This window comes from Dermochelys coriacea, chromosome 5 (assembly GCF_009764565.3).
Source record: "Dermochelys coriacea isolate rDerCor1 chromosome 5, rDerCor1.pri.v4, whole genome shotgun sequence".
In the NCBI taxonomy this organism is placed as follows: Eukaryota; Metazoa; Chordata; order Testudines; family Dermochelyidae; genus Dermochelys; species Dermochelys coriacea.
In genome coordinates this window covers 93,477,891-93,500,045 of record NC_050072.1, presented here as the reverse complement: position 1 = coordinate 93,500,045, position 22,155 = coordinate 93,477,891, and the positions used below count along the sequence as shown (strand labels likewise).

General features: G+C 41.5%; 1 protein-coding gene across 8 annotated transcripts in view; it reads right to left on the bottom strand.

Annotated features, from left to right (window-relative positions):
* Positions 1–347: 347 nt before the first annotated feature.
* The window catches only part of FRMD3 (FERM domain containing 3), a 256,992-nt gene continuing 235,184 nt past the window's right edge, over positions 348–22,155 (bottom strand). For all 8 annotated transcript variants that reach the window (XM_043514613.1, XM_038403444.2, XM_043514612.1 and 5 more), the window contains one exon: positions 348–2,273. In XM_043514613.1, coding sequence (XP_043370548.1) covers positions 1,675–2,273 — 599 coding nt within the window. In that variant the 3' untranslated portion in view covers positions 348–1,674. The remainder of the gene's footprint in view (positions 2,274–22,155) is intronic.

Genomic DNA, 22,155 nt, shown 5'->3' with positions numbered 1-22,155 from the left:
AAAGGTTTAGGAGGAAACAGCGTTGCAATTCCCCTTGTCACACATAAATGATTCTGAAGAATATGAATTACAGTTACAATATGTATGTACAATATGACAGACTCAAATATATCTCTTATTGAAAAAAATCTCTTTATAAAGTACACAGACATTATGAAGTGAAGTTGCAGCTAGTACATAGACAAAACTTCCACTGGCTTTAATGGGAGTGTTATGGCTGAAGGATCACACCTAATGATTTTGATTTAAAAAACAACAATCCTCTAAGATGATGTTCCAGTTTACAAAATACAATTTCCTTTTTTCTGTAGCATTTGGATTGGGGTGGGGGTATCCTACTGATCTTCTAAATGCTCATGAGGTTTTATGTATATTCTCTACACAATATTGGGAGCAAATCCTCAGCACATTAAAGTAACAATGAACCTCATTGACAGAAGTCCTATCAATAGGGAAATAGTACGAGTACAATGCCACACATACATGGTAAAACAATCAGCATGCACAGGAAGTAAAAACATATTAAATGATCATTCTCTGGGATGTGTTTCACAGAATATGACAAAAGGAATAAAGAACCAAGATATTTCTCTTAAAAATATTTTGACCTTTTATTATGATTCAGTAGAATATCTGCATGTCAACTGTACAATCTAATGCCTTGATTTTTAAAGTATTGTATACTGTTTATTTTCTTGGGTCACTTATCTACCAATATAGCTAGACATTTCTGATACTTACTATCTCTTCATCTTTCCATGTTATGTACAATAATCTACATTTAGTCCAAAGATCCATCACCTTCTGGCAAAACTTACTTACACTGTCTTGTAAAAATTTACCACTGATTGAAGTGTAAGATGACAAGACACAGATGAAGGTGGATTATCATTTTCTCAATGATTATTCACCACCTTTAGCTTTAGAACTGTGCCATTAAAAACTTACTTGAGGATTCTGTGTCATTTCATCTCCCCTCACCAGTCCCCCCACACTTAAATAAACTTTCTGTATGTTCTACAAACTGTAGGCCATCTTTTATACAGTTATAATAAACGCATTGTCCATCTAAAATATTTTAAAAACAAATGATTGGTAAAACATTAAAAATCCCCTACATGCCCTTGTGCATTAATTTTACCAATATGTACACTTAACTTCATAAGTCATCTTTTGCTAAAAATTTACCAAAATATTTTAAACACATAAAAATATTAAAAAAACAAAAAAACAAAAAACAAACCAAGAAACAAAAACCCAGCATAATAAACATTGCTTGTATAGGCATTGGTTAGAAAAGATTGTTATACTACTAAGGAGTATATTCAAAAACATTTCCCTCTCTGTTTTACTATCATTGAGATTCAGAATGTCATGGCTTGTAATGTTACAGATAATGAACCCTAGTACTATGCAGTCTTGTCTGATACAACAGATGATCAGGAAGTCAACACTGAAATAAAAATAAGACCTCTTTTTGGTTATTTAAAGGCCACCAGATAAGCCTATAACTAAAGCAACTGTTTATGAAAAGCAAATGTTAGATCTTGAACAGTCTGTAATGGATTGAAAATGAAGATAGCTACCTGCTGATGGCCCCAGGGGCATTATGAGAAGCTAATGCTAACTAAAATCTTGAATATAGCCCTTAGTTGTATCATATTTCTTTAACATTTAAGAGTTTCCCAGCATGTCACAAATGAAGTTTATTTTACAAGCTATCCACTGCCTAAGAGGACAGTAATATTCAATGTGAAATTGCTGAAACTCTGGTGTCTGACGGATTTCATGAAGAAAGGAGATATCAAGGTCTGACTCCAAGAGGACAAGGAGGAGCGGAAACACAAATAACAACAGTCCAAGACCTACAAAAAGAAGCCTGGAGAAACTCTTCACAAAGGCGTTTACCTGCATGTTGCCCATTACAAAGTCATAACTACACCTAAGTGCTCTACGGGCTTCTTTCAGCTCCTCTTCCTCAGCAACCAAAAATGCATTTTCATCCGCTTCCAGTTCCTCAAATGAATCTGTATCTTCTCTCTCATTCTCTGCTCTTGATGGGGTGTCAAAGAGCATGTCAATCTCATCATCATCAACAGGGGTGGGCAGCAAGCTGGCACTTGGGTTGTACACCAGTTCTGAGATGGTTAGAGGTTCCTCTTTGATCTTCTCTTCCTCTTCAATGGTGAGATCTACACTTTCCCCAGCATCCTTAGCAGGGGAATTAGATACCACAGGTACGGAGATTTCATCTTCCGTAGGCAGCTGGATACCTAAAGAAGGGAGATAAAAAGGACTCAATTTCTGATGTTGGACAAATTCATCCTTTTAGTAGGATCTTGTATAAGAGATTGTACAAACAAAATGTACTTTCAGAACATAGTGGTGGCAGGAGGATTCCACAATCACTTGCTTATAACTTGATTACTGAAATCGATAAAGTTTTAGTACTGTATAGTTGTGGCTGTCTTAGATTAAATATGACATTCCCTTTAAAATTCCACCTATTCTGCAGAAGAGGAGGAGTGTCTTTTACAGGAACTCAGTCCTCTGAAACTTGAGACCTGATTACCTTTTAATCTTAGCATACAATTAAGGCCATTAATATTTGTGATTAACTGCAGCATATGGCAAGCAAAGGAGGTAATTTTCTACTAGAAGGCAGCCTTCCAATAATCCAGCTCCTGTTTTTACTATACAAACAGGTGTTACTAAGATGCAGCTAGGAAAATGCAGCTTCACCCTTCATTTGAAATGAGAGACAGGAAAGTGATAGGATAACACCTGGAGGTTGGGAAATTTAATCACTACCATTTAACCACAGGTGTCATGACACCAAGACAGGTTATTATAAATTCTTGTCAAGAGAGACCATGTGAAAGGAGAAGAGGGACTACACAGTAGGAGATATGGATGGAAGGATGCACAAAGCCTTGGAAACAAGCAGGGAGAACTGGAGGTCCTGGTGATGTCAAGGAATTATGACGTGATTGGAATAACAGAGACTTGGTGGGATAACTCACATGACTGGAGTACAGTCATGGATGGTTATAAACTGTTCAGGAAGGACAGGCAGGGCAGAAAAGGTGGGGGAGTAGCACTGTATGTAAGGGAGCAGTATGACTGCTCAGAGCTCCGGTACGAAACTGTGGAAAAACCTGAGTGTCTCTGGATTAAGTTTAGAAGTGTGTGCAACAAGAGTGATGTCATGGTGGGAGTCTGCTATAGACCACCGGACCAGGGGGATGAGGTGGATGAGGCTTTCTTCCGGCAACTCACGGAAGCTACTAGATCGCATGCCCTGATTCTCATGGGTGACTTTAATTTTCCTGATATCTGCTGGGAGAGCAATACAGCGGTGCATAGACAATCCAGGAAGTTTTTGGAAAGCGTAGGGGACAATTTCCTGGTGCAAGTGCTAGGGGAGCCAACTAGGGGGAGCGCTTTTCTTGACCTGCTGCTCACAAACCGGGTAGAATTAGTGGGGGAAGCAAAAGTGGATGGGAATCTGGGAGGCAGTGACCATGAGTTGGTTGAGTTCAGGATCCTGACGCAGGGAAGAAAGGTAAGCAGCAGGATACGGACCCTGGACTTCAGGATAGCAGACTTTGACTCCCTCAGGGAACAGATGGCCAGGATCCCCTGGGGGACTAACATGAAAGGGAAGGGAGTCCAGGAGAGCTGGCTGTATTTCAAGGAATCCCTGTTGAGGTTGCAGGGACAAACCATCCCGATGAGTCGAAAGAATAGTAAATATGGCAGGCGACCAGCTTGGCTTAATGGTGAAATCCTAGCGGATCTTAAACATAAAAAAGAAGCTTACAAGAAGTGGAAGCTTGGACATATGACCAGGGAAGAGTATAAAAATATTGCTCGGGCATGTAGGAAAGATATCAGGAGGGCCAAATCGCACCTGGAGCTGCAGCTAGCAAGAGATGTCAAGAGTAACAAGAAGGGTTTCTTCAGGTATGTTGGCAACAAGAAGAAAGCCAAGGAAAGTGTGGGCCCCTTACTGAATGAGGGAGGCAAGCTAGTGACAGAGGATGTGGAAAAAGCTAATGTACTCAATGCTTTTTTTGCCTCTGTTTTCACTAACAAGGTCAGCTCCCAGACTGCTGTGCTGGGCAACACAAAATGGGGAAGAGATGGCCAGCCCTCTGTAGAGATAGAGGTGGTTAGGGACTATTTAGAAAAGCTGGACGTGCACAAGTCCATGGGGCCGGACGAATTGCATCCGAGAGTGCTGAAGGAATTGGCGGCTGTGATTGCAGAGCCCTTGGCCATTATCTTTGAAAACTCGTGGCGAACGGGGGAAGTCCCGGATGACTGGAAAAAGGCTAATGTAGTGCCCATCTTTAAAAAAGGGAAGAAGGAGGATCCTGGGAACTACAGGCCGGTCAGCCTCACCTCAGTCCCTGGAAAAATCATGGAGCAGGTCCTCAAAGAATCAATCCTGAAGCACTTAGAGGAGAGGAAAGTGATCAGGAACAGTCAGCATGGATTCACCAAGGGAAGGTCATGCCTGACTAATCTAATCGCCTTTTATGATGAGATTACTGGTTCTGTGGATGAAGGGAAAGCAGTGGATGTATTGTTTCTTGACTTTAGCAAAGCTTTTGACACGGTCTCCCACAGCATTCTTGTCAGCAAGTTAAGGAAGTATGGGCTGGATGAATGCACTATAAGGTGGGTAGAAAGCTGGCTAGATTGTCGGGCTCAACGGGTAGTGATCAATGGCTCCATGTCTAGTTGGCAGCCGGTGTCAAGTGGAGTGCCCCAGGGGTCGGTCCTGGGGCCCGTTTTGTTCAATATCTTCATAAATGATCTGGAGGATGGTGTGGATTGCACTCTCAGCAAATTTGCGGATGATACTAAACTGGGAGGAGTGGTAGATACGCTGGAGGGGAGGGATAGGATACAGAAGGACCTAGACAAATTGGAGGATTGGGCCAAAAGAAATCTAATGAGGTTCAATAAGGATAAATGCAGGGTCCTGCACTTAGGATGGAAGAATCCAATGCACCGCTACAGACTAGGGACCGAATGGCTCGGCAGCAGTTCTGCGGAAAAGGACCTAGGGGTGACAGTGGACGAGAAGCTGGATATGAGTCAGCAGTGTGCCCTTGTTGCCAAGAAGGCCAATGGCATTTTGGGTTGTATAAGTAGGGGCATAGCGAGCAGATCGAGGGACGTGATCGTTCCCCTCTATTCGACACTGGTGAGGCCTCATCTGGAGTACTGTGTCCAGTTTTGGGCCCCACACTACAGGAAGGATGTGGATAAATTGGAAAGAGTACAACGAAGGGCAACGAAAATGATTAGGGGTCTAGAGCACATGACTTATGAGGAGAGGCTGAGGGAGCTGGGATTGTTTAGTCTGCAGAAGAGAAGAATGAGGGGGGATTTGATAGCTGCTTTCAACTACCTGAAAGGGGGTTTCAAAGAGGATGGCTCTAGACTGTTCTCAATGGTAGCAGATGACAGAACGAGGAGTAATGGTCTCAAGTTGCAATGGGGGAGGTTTAGATTGGATATTAGGAAAAACTTTTTCACTAAGAGGGTGGTGAAACACTGGAATGCGTTACCTAGGGAGGTGGTAGAATCTCCTTCCTTAGAGGTTTTTAAGGTCAGGCTTGACAAAGCCCTAGCTGGGATGATTTAACTGGGACTTGGTCCTGCTTTGAGCAGGGGGTTGGACTAGATGACCTTCTGGGGTCCCTTCCAACCCTGATATTCTATGATTCTATGATTCTATGATTCTAAGTGAATGGATACCCTGGGTCCTGATAGGAATCTCTTTCTCCCATGTCTGTCTCCTTCCTTCATTGTCCCTCACTCACCTACACTCCCTCTCGTTATCGGTCTCATTTCCCTCTCCTCGATGCTTCTCTCTTTTCCAGCCCTCCTCCCTCACACTAAATCTTTCTTATTCTCACCAATCTGTGCCTTTTTCTTCCTTTTGTTCTCGAGTTTTCCATCTCCCCAATGCTCTGAAGTCTCTCCCTTCACTTTCTTCTCTGCTCCTAACCCACTATGTTTCCTCCAGTATGACACTATATTCTCTTTAGTTGGCACCGACAACAGCGAAGTGAAAGTAATTTAAAAATTCCAATTTGAAAAGTGTTCTGGCTAAGTCATGATTGCTATACGAGTGCTTCAAACATCCCAGTGTTTTTAATCACTTCCGTCGACTGCTATTAGCAATGAGTAGCAGAATGGAGGAAGCAGGCAGGGGAAAGGAGGAGAATCAGACAAGGAGTGGGGATTTTGAAGGAGACAATGGAGTTGTGATAGAACAATTTCAAATTTATTCCCACATGTAACTACTATTAGCAGCTGTAGATGTTCTCAATCTTTAAAAGAGAACAGTCTCCAAATAAAGATAAACAAGTATGTGTGGTAATAATTAAATAAATAACACTTCCATGTTATGGCGCTCACCACATGGCAATCTTTTAGGGCTGGATGCACAAAAGAAATTAGGCATGGTGATGCTGAGCCTGAGTTAGGTGCCTAGGCTCCCTATGCAATGAATGAGAACAGATAGATGCCTTAGAATGTGATTAACAAAAAGCCAGCATGCTCAATGGGGAGCTGCCAAAGCTAGCCCATGGGAGATACCAACAAGAGGGTTGTGTGCTAAACCCCACCGCTCTCACAGAGATAGTCACCTAAATTCAGGCTGCAGGGAGGCACCTCTCTCTGCTTGTTGTTCTCAGCTGTGAGAGTTAGGCCCCTCTGCCATGTTAGCATGAAGAAGTGGTAGTGCCCACCTTTATAACTTTTAGCCCAGTGGTTAGAGCACTCACCTGGGACGTGGGAGACCCACGTTCAGTTCCCCCCTCTCCATTAACCTTTTCAACTGCTGCTGCACACTGAGCGAATGTTTTCAGAAACTATTCACAATGACTCCAAGATCTTTTTCTTGAGAGGTAACAGCTAATTTAGACCCCATCATTTTGTATGTATAGTTGGGATTATTTTTTTCCAATGTGCATTACTTTGCATTTATCAACATTAATTTCATCGCCATTTTGTTGTCCAGTCTGCCAGTTTTGTGAGATCCCTTAGTTAAGTCCAAAGCTGACTGCAAAGAGTTACAATTTGGAATAATTTTGTATCGTCTGCAAACTTAGACACCTCATTGTTTACCCCTTTTTCTGGAGCATTTATGAATATCTTGAACAGCAATGGTCCCAGTATGGATCTCTGGAGGACCCTTCTGTTTACCTCTCTCCACTGTGAAAACTGACTATTTATTCCTAGCCTTTGTGTCCTATCTTTTAAGCAGTTACTGATCCATGAAAGGACCTTCCTTCTTATCCCATCACTACTTACTCTGCTTAAAAGCCTTTGATGTGGGATCTCGTGGAAGGCTTTCTGAAAGTCCAAGTATAGTGTATCAACTGGAGCTCCCTTGTCTACATGCTTGTTAACACCCTCAACAAATTCTAATAGATTGGTGAGGCATGATTTCCTTTTACAAAAGCCATGTTGACTCTTCCCCAACATATTGTGTTCATCTATGTATCAGATAATTGTGTTCTTTACTATAGTTTCAGCCAATTTGCCTGGCACTGAAATTAGGCTTACTGGGCTATAATTGCCAGGATTGCATCTGGAGCCTTTACAAAAAAAGTGCTACATTAGCTATCCACCAATAGGTTACATACCACAGTTAGTAGTTCTCCAATTTCATATACAAGTTCCTGCAGAACTCTTGGGTGAATACCATCTGGTCTGGTGACTAGTTACTGTTTAATTTATCAATTTGTTCCAAAACCTCTTCTACTGACACCTCAAACTAGGAAAGTTCCTTAGCTTTGTCACCTAAAAAGAATGGCTCAGGTGTGGGAATCTCCCTGATGTCCTCTACAGTGAAGACAGATGCAAAGAATTCATTTAGTTTCTCTGCAAGGGCCTTGTCTTCCTTGAGCACATTGATAGTCCACTGGCCCCACTGATTGTTCGGCAGGATTCCTGCTTCTCATGTACTTAAAACATTTTTTGCTGTTAGTTTTTGTGTCTTTTGCTAGTTGATATTCATATTCTTTTTTGGCCTGCCTATTTATACTTTTATACTTGGCTTACCAGAGTTTATGCTCCTTTCTATTTTCCTTACTAAGATCAGACTTACAATTTTTAAAGGATGTCTTTTGGTCTCTGATCGCCCTTTTTACTCGGTTTAGCCATGGTGGCTTTTTTATTTTTGTGGTCCTCTATTTTTTTTTTATTTTGACTACACATTTAGTTTGAGCCTGTATTATGGTGTTGTTAAATAGCTTCCAAGCAGTTTGCAGGCATTTCATTCTTATGAGTGTTCCTTTTAATTTCTGTTTAACTAGCTTCCTAATTTTTGTGTAGTTCCCATTTGAAGTTAAATGCTACTGTTGTGGGTTTGTTTGATTCCCCCACACCCCAATGATGTAACTACATTAGGTTGCTATTACCGAGCAGTTCAGGTATATTCTCCTGTTGGACAATATCCTGTGATCCACTTAGGACTAAATCAAGAATTACCTCTCCCTTTTTGGGTTCCAGGACTAGCTGCTCCAAGAAGCAGTCATTTATGGTGGCTATAAATTTTATTTCTGCATCCCATCCTGAAGTGACATGTACCCAATCAATATGGGGGTACCTGAAATCCCCCATTACTGAGTTTTCTGTTTCTGTAGTCTCTCTAACCTTCCTGAGCATTTCACAATCACCATCTCCATCCTACTCAAATACTTATATCGTCAATGGACGAAAGAAACATTGATTCCCCCATGCAAGTTAGACAGCTGAACACCTATCTTTCCCTGGTTTGTGAATCACTCTGGGGCTTAAGTGGGAAATACGTGTCCAGATGCCTAGTGTGAGGTAGCAGTGCACATGCCCTGAGGCCAGAACTTAGCCACCTACAGGGTTCAGTGGAGGTTTTGTGCTTTGCAGTGGTCCTGAAACTGAAACAGGGACTTAGACACTTAACTCCGTTTGTGCATCCAGGCCTTAGAGCTTTACAAATGATTAATAAAGCCTTGCAACAACCCTGGGAGATACACAAGTGCATCCAACTTGGGAGGACAAAACCAACACAAAGAGATTAAGTGACTTGCCCAAAGTAACCCCAGAACTTCATGTCAGAGCTGTAATTAGAATCCAGATCAGCTGACTCCCAGTACTTTGCTTAAAGCAAAAGCCTAGGTACCAATAGAAACAAAGGCTCTAAGCCACCATTACAGTTTTAATATAAAATGATAGTAATACCATGGAGGATCACAGCCAGATGCTACATGACAAATGACGTATAAAATAATAAGATGCATGGCCATTAATTACTGGATAATGAGAAATAAAATGAAAGCTGTGTTTCCAGTGCCACCTGTACTAGACCTGCGAAGTCTTTCAGTGTTAACAAAAGTGGCGACCAAAGCAGAGTTCTGTTATAGGACAACAGATATAAAACCAAATTTAAAATGAATACACCCGAGCCCTTGCTTAACCTCGTATAGGAAAGATCTGAAACTCTGGGTTCTGCCACAGAGATGTGTGACTGCTTTGTAACCGTATAAAACGGCAGGAACTGAAAAACAATAATCCTAGTTAAAAAGACAGCCACAGTACAGCCAGTTGTGCAGATGACATCATTCTGAATAGGTGTTCACTATTTCAGTTTTAAAATGTAGCTGCATTATTGCTCAAATGACCAATTATATTAAAAATTATTTGACTGAGAAATCAGGGGCCTTCTCACTTTTTTTGAGGGTGGGGAGAGGTCAGTACACATTTTTCTTGTAGTTACACTGTAAAGCATTACTAAACCAGCTTATGGAGATTGCTAGTGTTTCTGTATACATTATATTTTCTGTAGTTGACTAGCTAGCGAAAGAAGACCACTATCGTTCCATTTGTCTATGATCATTAAGACACCGCCCAACATGCACAGCCTATCAAGGACTGTTGCACCAGCCAGAGTGGCCATGGCCGATTGCTTCACACCAGGCTTCGTGTAGTGAAGTTCCCAGATTCGGTCAATCCTAGGTCATGAGCCTTGTAATTGATTTTTGACCATCTCAGTACAGATGTCCTTACGCTGGTCTGAGAACACTAATACCTTCTTAACATAATTCCTACTACACAGGGGACAACTGCAACTACAAAGCAAGGTCATCCTCATTTGTGCCTCTGAGTCATCTCCCCCTCCCCATGGTGAATTCCAGTGTGCATAATATGCATAGAGTACACATACAAGGAAGATTAGTATGATTAACATTGTTCTCATCTCAGACATCTAGCAAACTTCATTTGGCTTGCTGGTAACATACAAGAAGAAGGCAGTAGAGTAAATTCCTTCAGCTCATGATTTTCTGAGAGGTAGTGTGAAGAGCTAAGACATGAGAATGGAATGGCAGGCCCAATTACACAGCGCTATTATTTAGTTTGAGCTAATTATTTAGAAGAAAGACTATCAAGGGGACCACTCATGAAAAAGCCAAACCAATTAGGGCTATCAATGTATGTTATCCACAGTCATTCACTAATATGGTACTTAAGATATTATACATTATCCTCAACTTCAGCAAAAGAAAAATAGGGCATTCGCATGTTGGCAGTGGGCAGAAGATTTTTCTGAATATCAAAACAGGAATTCCGAATAAAACAGCTACAGCATAATCCAATGCTGCACGTCATGAGTAAATGTACTATGTTGAGTTCTCACCATAAATATAAGCTTCAGCAGTTATCCTGTAAATGTGGGATTATGGCTAGAAATGTAAACATGTCAGTGTTCTACATTTATTCTCTGTATCAAGTGCCCTTGGTTTGCAAGTCAAAAGTGGGCTATTTTTTCCACTACCTTCTATATCATGTTGTCCTTTATAGTGGTGTAAAAACCTATCAAATCAGAATGGTAGCGTCATACACCTGCTTGGGACAAGTGTAAATTACTGCAGGTGGTGTCTGGCAATGAAGAATACAGGCCAGTGTTTCTAACTGCCAGGTCGATCTGAAAAATAAAAAAACTAAAACACTCTCTTCTCTTCTTTCCTTCATACTCAGCACTTACAAGAACATTTGTGGAATCAAGGATTCTGGAAACTTGCATTGTCCACTTATTTCAAGTTAAATTTCCAATCCTAGTAAAGTAGACTAGTATATATTTTGGGGTTAATTTCAGTTTGATAGAGTCATGTCATGACATGGCATCATATCATAAGTGCCATGCCATTATGGCAGAACATGATTCAAAATGTTGAGATTTTATAAAATTATATCAGAACACACTGTCAAGATACAGCAATGCAAACATTATGCCACAACAAATTTTCCAGCAGAGTTTACATCATCTTACAAGTTGGCCCCTTTGTTAGTGTTTGGATATATTTCAAGAGCATTTGAATTGAAGGTTAACTAAAATGATGAGCCCATGTTAAAAGAAAATCCCTAAGACTTTGAGATCCTGGTGAAAGAGAGAAGAAAAACTCAAAAGTAATCTTGGAGACAATTTTATTTAATTTAGTCACTATCACACCTGGCAATCTTTTGCACTTACTCATGTCTGAACCCTATTTTCTCTTCAACCCTATTCAGTCAGGGAGGATACATTATTAAACAAAGTTTTCTGGGAGTTTTACAGTCCACTGATTTTTCAATACTAGTTAAGGTGGTTGTTTTTTTACTGTGAGTATTTGGACTAAAAAAAAAAATCTCTGGGTTGAATATTAAATTACATTCTGAAAGCACTGCTTCTTTCATTCATGCTTTGTCTACTTTGTAGGCACTTATAGTCCATAGATAAAGATCCTTTCATACATGTTATTGGCATCAGATCACTTCAGAATGGCATCTCTTTTATCTTCTATATTGTATCTCTATACCAAAGGTTTGCAACAGTTTGGGGCAATTGTACCAGTTTCACAGAATAAAATCTTACAGGCATCCGATGAAGTGAGCTGTAGCTCACGAAAGCTTATGCTCTAATAAATTTGTTAGTCTCTAAGGTGCCACAAGTACTCCTTTTCTTTTTGCGAATACAGACTAACACGGCTGCTACTCTGAAACCTAAAATCTTACTGTAACAGTCAGGACCCAATTCCTCCCTTCAGCTATGTACTCTATACTCCAAAACAAGTTGGGATGGCTCTAAACCTGATTTCCATAACTGCAGATTAAAACATGAACAGTTGCATAAGAGGCAAGCAAACACTACAGCAGGAGTACATGTGCACCAGGACTGAGCTGGTCCCCTGGCATAACTTTTACCAGCTATTAACGGCCCAAAACCATCAGCTGAAGATTAAATAGGGTCTAGAGGAGCCCCAGCTCCATTATATTTCCAGCTAATATAGATTCTTTAAAGTGACCCAGAAAAATGTAGTGCATCTTAGTGAAACTTCTGCTTTAGATGACTGGATATATTGTACAGCTTTACATACCAAGTGGGGGGGGGGGGGTTGGTTGTTTTTATCTGTAGTAAAAAAATTACATGAGGAGGAGTGTTAGTTCTGACAATATGCTCAAAAGCAAAACTAAATCGGGCAGAAATTTCAAAATGACACAAAGTAAAACAATTAAAACTGAGATAAGGCAGGTTCTTCCCCCCATCTCCTTTCTTCATCCTGCAAGTTTTTAGACAGGAAGGGAGATAACTCCTCTGCACTATTAATGTATGCACAAGGATGTACCAACTACAAGTAACAACATCCACTCAAATATTGACTAACAGAAATACAGGACATTTGTGTTATGTTCAGTAAGAATGAAATTCACCTGTGCAAGCCCCACCACAGCACTTAAGCCTCAGAGCAATACTGTGTTGAGATAGTGAATACAATTATCATGGAGTGGGGCCTTCACAATCCTGTGTGGCAGAGGAGTTGTCTGGCTGGCTTAGACCATAGTGAAGCATGGCAGTATGGGTGAGTTGGGCGATTACTAGGATCCCTCATCTCAAACTTCCTTTACAATTGGTTGGAGTAACGTAGCAGCCACATGGGAACTCCACCACTGCCTCTGTGTTGTGGTCTCAGGGTTGAAAGTGAGTGGATTTCATCTCAAGCCTGCATTAATTTTGTGCTTGGGGTTTATGTGCACTTTGGCTCTATGCAAGTGAAATGAATTTCACTCTGAAGAAGAGCTCAAGCTTTCATATCTACCTCCCATAATTAGCTAGCTGCCCGCTTTCCTGCCGTAATTCCAATTTGTTTGAGTTGTACTGTAAAGCTAACTAAATACCATTGCAGTTGCCAGCTTTCACAGTATTTTTGTGAGTGCCGTGATTGTGCAATAATAAAACTAGCCTCTGACTGGAAGTGCAGGCAGGCAAGGATTTCTGCCTGAACTATAACTGAAGCTGCAGTTCTCACTGCAGCCACCGGAGGCTGCTGCAGGCTTTGGACAGAGGCCCAGGGCTCTGCTTTCCGTGTCCTGCAGAGACACCCTTTTGCTCCACGGATCGTGCTGCTGCCTGTGCCCAGGAGGCAACCAAAGAAGCAGGGAGTTGTGTTTGGGTCAGCGGAGGCAGTTCTCACCCAGCCTCCCCGTCTGTCCAGCAAAGCAGAGCAAGCCATAGAAAAGGGACCCCAGGAGTATGTTTGTCCCCTCCCTCCAGCCTCTAGGAATTCAGCTCCTAGCTAGCTGCCGTGTCCCAGAATTGGGTATAGGCTGGGGAGAGGGGAAGGAGAGCCAGGGGCAGTGTCCTGGAAGGAGGCCCAGCCAGTCCAAACCTGAGTGGTGTTGTGACCCCATGCATTAGGTTGTTGCAACACCACCCATTTATATTTGGCCCAGCTGCCTCCTGTCAGGACAGCCCGGCCAAACATGAGTGGTGCTGTGATCCTGTGCACTAGGTTGCAATGCCCAAGTGAAGAACTAGGCACAGGGCTGCAGGACCGGAGCCACCGTGCAGGGCTGGCTCATTCGCCAGCCCCCCCGAACCTCCACTCTGTACCAGGCCAAGATTAGGTTTGCAGTGCTGGGGCAGAGGGTGCTGCTGCAGGTGGTCAGTGCCCCCTTGGCAGTTTAATATAATGCAGCCATTGCATCAGGAGGCCACATCCACCCCTGTTCCCACTTTTCTATTTTAATGGATATAGGGATATTGTGTAAGTTTACCAATAAGGATGAAAGCCGAAGTAGCAGCATTGTTTTCAATCCACATTATCAAAAACTATTTTATGTCCCAACATTGAGATTAATCACTGCACTGGCTGTAGGTCCAGCAGGAGAGGTGATTTGCACATACTCAGAGACTGCGTTTGGGCCACTGCAGGGATGCTGAATTTCTGGAGTGTAAGAACACCCAGGCCATTCTCTCCCCCTGCCATCCGCCCTGGAATGCCCCCAGTGCTAGGGCGTCCTGTTGGGAAAGGGGGAGGTGGGGGAACACCAAGGCACCCAAAAAGCCCTGCTGCACTGGGGGTCTTATAATACCTTTGGAGCCCCTTTGTACCCATGACAGCAGCACCAAGGCATGGGGTGATTTAGTGAATTCTCTTGGAAATTTAGGTTTTGATCAAAGAGAGAAGGGGTTTAAAAGAGATGTAGTTCAAAAGAAAATTAGACAAATACACATTATTCTAAGTGCATGGAAACCAAAACATTAAACTGACCAAAAAGAAAGTTAAACTGACCAGTCAATTTACATAGCCCTGGCTGACTGATGTGCAATAAGTAAAACAGTATCACAAAAAGAGATATTATATAAAACTGGACTTGAGTCTGACTACATCTATTTTACAGTTAAAATTTTTTTTTCCATGAAATTCGTCCTGATGTACATCAATATCAAGCCCATTATTTTTCAACTGTACCCCATTAATTAATACATTGAATAAACCTTCAATTATTGCGAAATAAAGAAATCCAAAAAACACTGGGGTTCAATTACATGAAAAAAAAATGGCATGGATTGGCAGTTCAACCTGGTCAGTTGTAATTAGTGAAGTATCAGAGATAAGAATAGTCATTAGTGTATTTCAGCTATCATTCAAAAGGTCCCTAACTACTCTTTCCAGGACTGTTTTGTTGTTTCTAAACTTATTATAAGTTTATAATCTTTTTTTCTCTCCTGAAAGGTTGCAGGAGTAAAATTCCACTTGCTAGCAAAAATGAATAATTCACACTTAAATATACAGCATGTTAAATAATTTATCCAGTGAATCTCATTCATCTTTTGATTTTATCCTTTTTCTAACTCTCAGTCGTTCCTCCTATCTACCCCATTAAAGTAGTATTCTGTTAATATATTTTGCTTCCCTCAAAATGATCTATTTTTAGTATGACAAACTACAAAGAAAATCTGGACACCAGACTTCTCTGAAAAGAGTCCAAAAAGCAGCGGAGTATTTTAGAATGAAACTTACCAGCACTTCTAGCTATGATCCTTGACCCATGCCTCAGCAAGCGAACACACACATCTTTGCTACAGTGGTTAACCATATGCAAATGAATACTTTTCCTGGTTTGGATTTTTACCAGACATTTCACCATACTGATTATATTTTCTATCACAGCCTTGTTAAACTACCACCCATACTGGCTCTGACCTTTCACAAAGTTTCCACTGTGTTTTAAAGGACTAAAGCCAGTTGCTCAGAACGAATCAAATGACAGGCTTCTAACATGGCCAATAAAAATATCCCACTAGGGAACAGAAGAGGAGGTTATTTTTAACTATTTCCAACTGTCTCATAATGTATAATGCAATATCTTCAATAGCATCTTTCTCACTTCGCAGTTGCTAATAAAACAGCTGAATTACACACACACACACACACACACACACACACACAAATATAAAAATATGTAATATGTTACAACATAATAAGGTGAAACAGGCCATAAAAAAAAAAAAGACACACAAAGTATCTGGACAAAATGACACTATGATCCTTATTTTAAAAAAAAATTAATTCAGCCGTCAGAGTTGCACAACCAATGTTATCTGTGGGTGCATTTGTAATTATCTAGGGCTAGATCCCGAGCCCATGCATGGAACTTAAAGCTGCTCTCACCAGGAAGCTGAGTATTCCTCCTGAATGGGGAGGAAGGTTATAAAGGTATTCTACATTTCAAGAAGAAAAGGAGTACTTGTGGCACCTTAGAGACTAACAAATTTATTAGAGCTTAAGCTTTCGTGAGCTACAGCTCACTTCATCGGAAGCTTATGCTCTAATAAATTTGTTAAGTCTCTAAGGTGCCACAAGTACTCCTTTTCTTTTTGCGAATACAGACTAACACGGCTGCTACTCTGAAACCTACATTTCAAGGTTTGGGACTTAGATTCCTCAGCTAAGGTCAAAGTCTGACCTGTCCTGTGCCCTGGAATAGGTGGGAGAAGAACAGAAAAGTGCATCTCCCTTTAGATATGTGCTCCAGTTCTCGATGGTGGACAAAACCAGAGGATATTCACATCCATCAGAAAGGTGTTGCTCTAGAAAGCACATTGCATTCACTGGTTAGCAAAAGATATGCTGGGTCACTAAACAGACTTAACCCATATGTGCTTATAGTGCATAACTAGTTCCAACTGGAAAATGGAATAAAACAGCATACATAGTGCCATCCTGACAGTTGTTCTGGCAGTCCTTGCTGGTGCCAATGAAGCCACATCTCTTTCCACTCTAAATACACCAGAGCAAACCTTTTGTCTTTATTCATAAACAGGACAGCATCCCAAACTGACAGCATGCTTATCTCATGAAAGGAGAGTCCCAGGCCAGCCTAGCTGTAAAGTGCTTCAAGGATGTTGGGTGAGCAATATACTACAAAACATGAGAGTATCCTATTAATTAAGTCTAGGCTCTAGAATGCATTTCATGATTTTATTTTATATGTATACATTTGTTTCCAGTACTTTACTTGCTATTACTTGTGTTCTGTGCTTTGTTAAATAAATTTATACTGGATTTCACTGTAAACATATGTAAGTGCTGTTTGTTAAGCGGAGCAGTGATCCGAGGTGAAACTGGTAAGCTGAGATGTACTGTTTCTTTAGAAGCAGAAAAAAGGAGTACTTGTGGCACCTTAGAGACTAACAAATTTATTAGAGCATAAGCTTTCGTGAGCTACAGCTCACTTCATCGGATGCATTTGGTGGAAAAAACAGAGGGGCCCCTCTGTTTTTTCCACCAAATGCATCCGATGAAGTGAGCTGTAGCTCACGAAAGCTTATGCTCTAATAAATTTGTTAGTCTCTAAGGTGCCACAAGTACTCCTTTTCTTTTTGCGAATACAGACTAACACGGCTGCTACTATGAAACCTGTCATTTTAGAAGTAGAGGATCTGTGAATACTGCAAATGTTCAGGGGACCGGGGCCTGGACACTCCAGGAGATGTTCAGAAGGTTCACGGGTTGAGATGTGCCAATTGCTACCAGTAGAGTGGCAGCAGGACCTGCGAGGCTAGAGGGGAGAGCTTGTGTTGCCCGTGACCAGTGCAGCTGGGGAGCTGACCCAAAGCAGGCACAAAGTTTCCTCACACGAAGGGCAGGTGGTAGCAAGGTGCCTCACAACCCTGGGTATCCCGGGAAACAACAATATGATGTTCAAACAAATGCAGGGAATATCTTAAAGGTCAGAATTCACAATTGTGTTCTGAGGGAATCCTGGCACAGCTGCTAACTGCCTCTAAAGGACATCAATCAGTATATTTTTGTAGGTTTTTCAGAAGGAATGTGGGGGAACATTTGTTATTTTTGCATTGACCGAACAATTTATGCTTGCAGAACTGGATGTTTCCGTCATGGGTGATTAAACCTCCAGTTTTGTTTGATTTGAAGTTAGAGGACTGTAAATTTGAATAGCTCATGAAAAAACAAATTATGAATTCTATTACATGTAGATCCACTAGGGGACTTCAGAAAGAAATGTTTAAGATTCAGTACCAAGATAAGTAAAGGCAGATACTTCAAGTCACACACTATGGACTTTGCTCCACAAATGAGATAAAGATCTCACCATTCAAAAATAACTGAGCAATTAGCAAGAAATTAAATTACAGGTAAAATGAGTAAAAGATGCCTATTATGTTTACAAGTGTTTGCTATAGATTGGAGGCAGGTTTTCTAATTTTTTTGCAATCTCAAAATAAGAGTTATTTAATTTTAAAAAGCCCTGGAGCCTTGATGCCCTGCTGCCTGCTATACCCCGTTTTGTACAGCAGGTAAAATCAGCACTCAGAAGTACTATTCTGCTAATTTTAAGATCAAAGGCAGTTTGTTTCTACAATGCAAGATATTTAACATTTTTCTCACCATCTGATATACAGTAATCTGTGTTGTATTTTATATTCAACTGGAATGTTTAAGAATGCAAATGCATAATTGTACATATGTTCAATAAATGAAGTGCAGTTCTAACCTGAAGTAATTTAGCAATAAAATTTTTTAAAATAAAAAGTGTGTGATACAACTCTGTTCTATGCACTGAAAAAAGAAAAGTGGACTAGGTTAGAAGTAGTACAGAATCCTTACTGCACAAAGGATCTTTCTGACTGCTTTAAACCCCCATACTAAAGACCATGGACTGTTTTGTGTTTTTATTAACCTGTTTTAAAAACATCAAAATTGTTATGCAAAAGTGGCCAAATATTTAAAGTTGTGTGCCTAAGATATATGCATAAGATTTCCACGTGTACCTGCTGCATGCATGAAGTTCATGTTTTGGCATACAAACTTGGATTGGCAAATGTAAAATGGGCAACAACTGTAAGCACCTGAGTGTGTGTATAGTTACATATATGAGTGTGCAAGTGCAGGTTTCAAGTGAAATATCATCAAAGAAAGAATTCCAGGTAAAGTATACCATCTGTACAGGTTTCTCACTTGAAGACTGAGCTGCTTGAGGGATTTGTCAAAATAAAGTAAAGCAACAACACAACACACAAATCTAGGCCAATGCCCAACATTACTAAGAGGGGTAGCCGTGTTAGTCTGCATCCACAAAAACAATGAGGAGTTTGGTGACATCTTAAAGACTAAAAAAATTTACTTGGGCATAAGCTTTCTAAGCTATTAAGTATAAATGTATATCCAATTTTATACCCACTGTACATCTATCTTTTAATTAGATAAGTAAAGATACATACAGAGAGCAGGATAAAGATATCTCCAAACACAAAAAGGCACATACACAGACCCTGTCAGTCCCAGAGGATATATCCTCAGAAAAAAAAATGTCCCAAATGTGGCCAACTCAAATAGAACAAAGGTAAAAAAGTACAGAACTCTCTGTGGAGGAAGAGCTTGGGAAGCTGACTTTGGGAATTAGTTCTGCAGTGCCAAGAATCAGAAGGGCTCTTTCCTGGAGCCAACTCTCAATACTAAGGCATAGTAAAAGTGTGCAGAGAGATTCATGCATAAATCTTCAATTGAAAAGGACTTGAAGCTCACAATTAAAGCTACTCTGCTTCACACTGTTTGACATATGATCTGCAGCCCTCCATAGGTCAGAGCAGTAATTAATGCAATGTCTTAAAATAGTCCCTCTGTCATTTAGACATGGATTTTAAAACAGTGCCTAGTGCATTAGTGTCAATTAAAACAAAAAGTTGGGTGGACTTCCTAAAGTCTTAGTCTACTCCAAATAAAGTATGATGGACCTTTGGCTGTCGAGCTTGTGGAAAAGGACCTCAAGGGGATGGGCATGAGAGCAAGAAAATGTTCAGAAGTGGCAGACTGAAGCAAAGTGGAGATCCATCACCAACTTTAGAAGGAATTCCAGGTGAGACTAGAGCTCCATCCTTTTTTGTTGTAAAACTTGGCATAAGATAGAAAGTCACTAAAAAGACTCAAGGTTGCTCACTCAAATCGGCGAGCTAAAGTCACTGCTACCAGCAAAATAACCTTCCATGTAAGAAACTTGAGCTCACATGTATCAAGTGGCTTAAATAGCACTTTCATCAGTTTATCAGAACCACATTCATATCCCATGACTCAGGGGACTTTCAAATGCGTCAAGCCCTGCTTAACTGGGTAACTAATGGATCCAGAGACACTGGTCTACTTTTGATAGTTCCCGACAGGCAAAATAACAGCTGAATAAACACATAGAATTAGGCTTTATTACAGACACAGAAACAGAGCAACCTAGCAGGTTTTGTGGGGGTACTGTGCTGGCGTTCACTTGGGTCAAGCAGGCCTAGAGAGCAGGACATGGCTTAACAGTCTCATAACGTTGGGATGGCCCTGCCAGGCAATCTGAGGGGCTGGCGGCCGAGTTAGTATCCACCATCCCCTGGTGCTTCCTGGGTTCCTCTAGTGACCGGGGGCATAGAGACAAGTAGGGGGAACTGGGCCCTCCCTTTCCACCAGTCCCAACCCAGGGCCAAATGGGGAACAGGTTAAGAAAGTCTCAGTCCCCGCTTGCTGGTACAAAAGACCAGCCTCCATGGGGCCACTACCTAACTCCCCTGTTCTCTCTTCCTGTTTGTGGCATGTCCCAGCATGCATTTTCCCTCTCAGTTTCAGTAATTCAGACAGTCAGTTGTCCAGCTGCTCTCTCATCAGAAAGAATAGGGGTGGAAAGAGGACCCAGGCCCTTGGCCTCCCAGCTGGGTCTTACAGTCCAGATCCTTTCCAGATAGATCCCTCTGTTCCAGAAGCTAAAGCCTGGCTGCCTTCCTGCAGACAGTCTCAGAGTCCCCTTTTAAGCAGGTCCTGCATTTGGAGTGTGCTCTGCTGCTGCTGAGGGGAAAGGCCTTCTTGGCCTAATAGTGCTCCACAATTCCCTTAGCCTCAGTGTGGGTCTGTAAACCCCATCACAGGCACCTAAAGAGATCCACATGGGCCCATTTGCCCCACACTGAAAATCTTTTCCTGGTCCACGATACAGGGACTCAACTTAGGCTTCTGCTTCAAACATGAATTGTTTGAAGTACTACAAATCAGCTTATTGTATGGACAGGTGTTTGAGGAGTGCCTCTAGAAATGTCCTTGAGCATTCCTCTCAGAGTTTCATGGCTCTGGATGACATCTCCAAGCATATCTGACACTCACGCCTGTAATGCTCATCTCCGTAGAGAGGTTATGCTCACCTACAATGGACATCTTGTACTTATATTCACACTTTATGAAATTACTGTGCTCCCTTCCTCCTTCTGGCTCATAGCCAGGGAGAACAACATTGCTATGTTTCATTTCTAGAAAGCAAGACTCTGGATCCACGTTGAGAACTGTACAAATCTAAGAGTACTTTAGGCAGAGTCAATATGGATAGGGGATTAATCGATCTGGAAAGCCTGGAACATGACAAGTACTAATTATTTTTCTTCAGAAAAATACTCCAAAGCTGGCACTGAAATTTTTTTTTTTTTTTGGAAAGTTCCTAACACACTGGAGTCTTGAGAACGCTGATCACTAAGGCTTTGTCTACACTACCACTTTTGTTGGTAAAACTTCTGTCGGCCAGGGATGGGGGGGGGGGGGGAGAACCACTTCCAAGGACACAAGTTTCATTGGCAAAAGCGCTGATGTGGACAGTGCTATGTTGGCAGGAGAGGCTCTTGTGCCAACATAGCTAATGCTGCTTGTTAGGGGTGGTTTAATTATTCCAACAAGAGACCTTTCTCCTGCCGGCAAAGAACAGCTACACAGGACACGTTACTGCAGCACAGCTGTAGCGCTACAGCTGTGCGGTTCATAGGGTAGCGATAGCCTAAAAAATGCACCAAAGTGCCACATAACTTGTGACAAAGACTCAAAGTATTAAGGCTACGATGCTAAAGCATTAAAAAAGGTGCTCTGAGGATACCAATGAAGCATACCAGATCAGCCCAGAGGCAGTAGGAGGTCATGGATTCTGAAAAGGATCCTACTTCTGTGATCACCAAGCCAATAGTGCAGAAGAACAGACAGGCCAGTAAAAACTGAACATTTATTCAAGCAAAGATACCCGAGATGCTGTCATTGGACGAGCCTGACACCTGGAGAGAGCTCCTTCCCTGACCAGGGTTGAGAAAGAACCTGCTAGGAGGTTCCAGAAACTGAGACAGCAGAAGCTGGAGTGTGACTGGGAGGGTGTGAAAAAAGTTTGTCTCACATTTAACTCCCATGGCCTCAGAGAATAAAAACCGAGTTGGGGAGTTCTGCCCTGTCGTGCACTGGGAGTTGGAGACTCAACATTGAGTCTCCTGAGAGGACAGTATTTTTAAAGAAAAATATTTTCCATTAA